At 52.1% G+C, this 918-nt stretch overlaps 1 protein-coding gene across 2 annotated transcripts in view; it reads left to right on the top strand.

Moving 5' to 3' along the window:
• The first annotated feature begins 6 nt into the window (after positions 1-6).
• LOC100742608 (mucin-17) overlaps positions 7-918 on the top strand; it is a 381,959-nt gene continuing 381,047 nt past the window's right edge. For both annotated transcript variants that reach the window (XM_012392801.2, XM_024371755.2), the window contains exon 1: positions 7-918. In XM_012392801.2, coding sequence (XP_012248224.2) covers positions 148-918 — 771 coding nt within the window. In that variant the 5' untranslated portion in view covers positions 7-147.

The raw sequence follows: 918 nt of genomic DNA on the forward strand, positions 1-918 counted from the left end.
TTTCCCGCCAAAACCGCCATTTATTGCAACGATAATAACAGCGCCGTTGGCAGCACGGTTGCCGTAGCTGGCAGCAATAATTGTTGTCGGTTAAAAACACTCGAGTATGTGTCCACCGATGGAGAGTCGAGCCGATCGGCACGATCCATGTCAACCAGTAACACCGAAGACGAAGAAGATTACGGAACGATCGTTTCCAACAACGGTTTATTATACAGACAAACGAATCTAGTTGAAACAACCAGCACGTCCGCGACCACAACGATGACGTGCGTAGTGTCGGCGTGCGACACGAAGAATCCGGCGAATCGAAATCCATTGGAAAACGACTCGAATAATACCGAAAACCTCGCAACCAATAACGTAGAGCCGATCGGCAGGGTGAACGCCGGTGAGATGCTGCCCAACAAGTTATTTCCATCGAGAATCCACGGTGAAATTTATCCAGCTGGAGCGAGACTAGCTGACACGGGTTATAACAATAGCGGCAGTCAAATCACGCAGGGTAATCTCGGGGAGGGTTGTATCAGTCTTTTAAACGACGACGCTTGTGTCGCGTACGTACGGCAGGGAAACGAACCGTCTCAAGCGTCCGCGAGTGTTTTTCAAGGCGACAGTGTCGAGCAACGTATCAATATGGACGAGAAGAGCCGGCAACAGGACGGTTTCGATAACCAAACCGGCTCGTCGCTTTCTTCGTCCAGTTCGAACGTCGGTGTTGTCAGTGGTGGCGGTAGTGTTGTTGTTGTTGGTAGTGGTGGTAGTGGTGCGACTAGCTGTGACTCTGTCCGATCTGATACCGGTGAATCGTCGACTTATAGTAGCCTGAGCAGCCCCGAAAGTCAAAGTCAATCGGCACACGACGGCTTGTCTGCCGCGACGACGGTTAACGGCGGCGGTTCGTGCGCGCAGCAGGCT

Source organism: Bombus impatiens, unplaced genomic scaffold (genome assembly GCF_000188095.3).
Source record: "Bombus impatiens unplaced genomic scaffold, BIMP_2.2 scf_1666, whole genome shotgun sequence".
Taxonomy (NCBI): domain Eukaryota; kingdom Metazoa; phylum Arthropoda; class Insecta; order Hymenoptera; family Apidae; genus Bombus; species Bombus impatiens.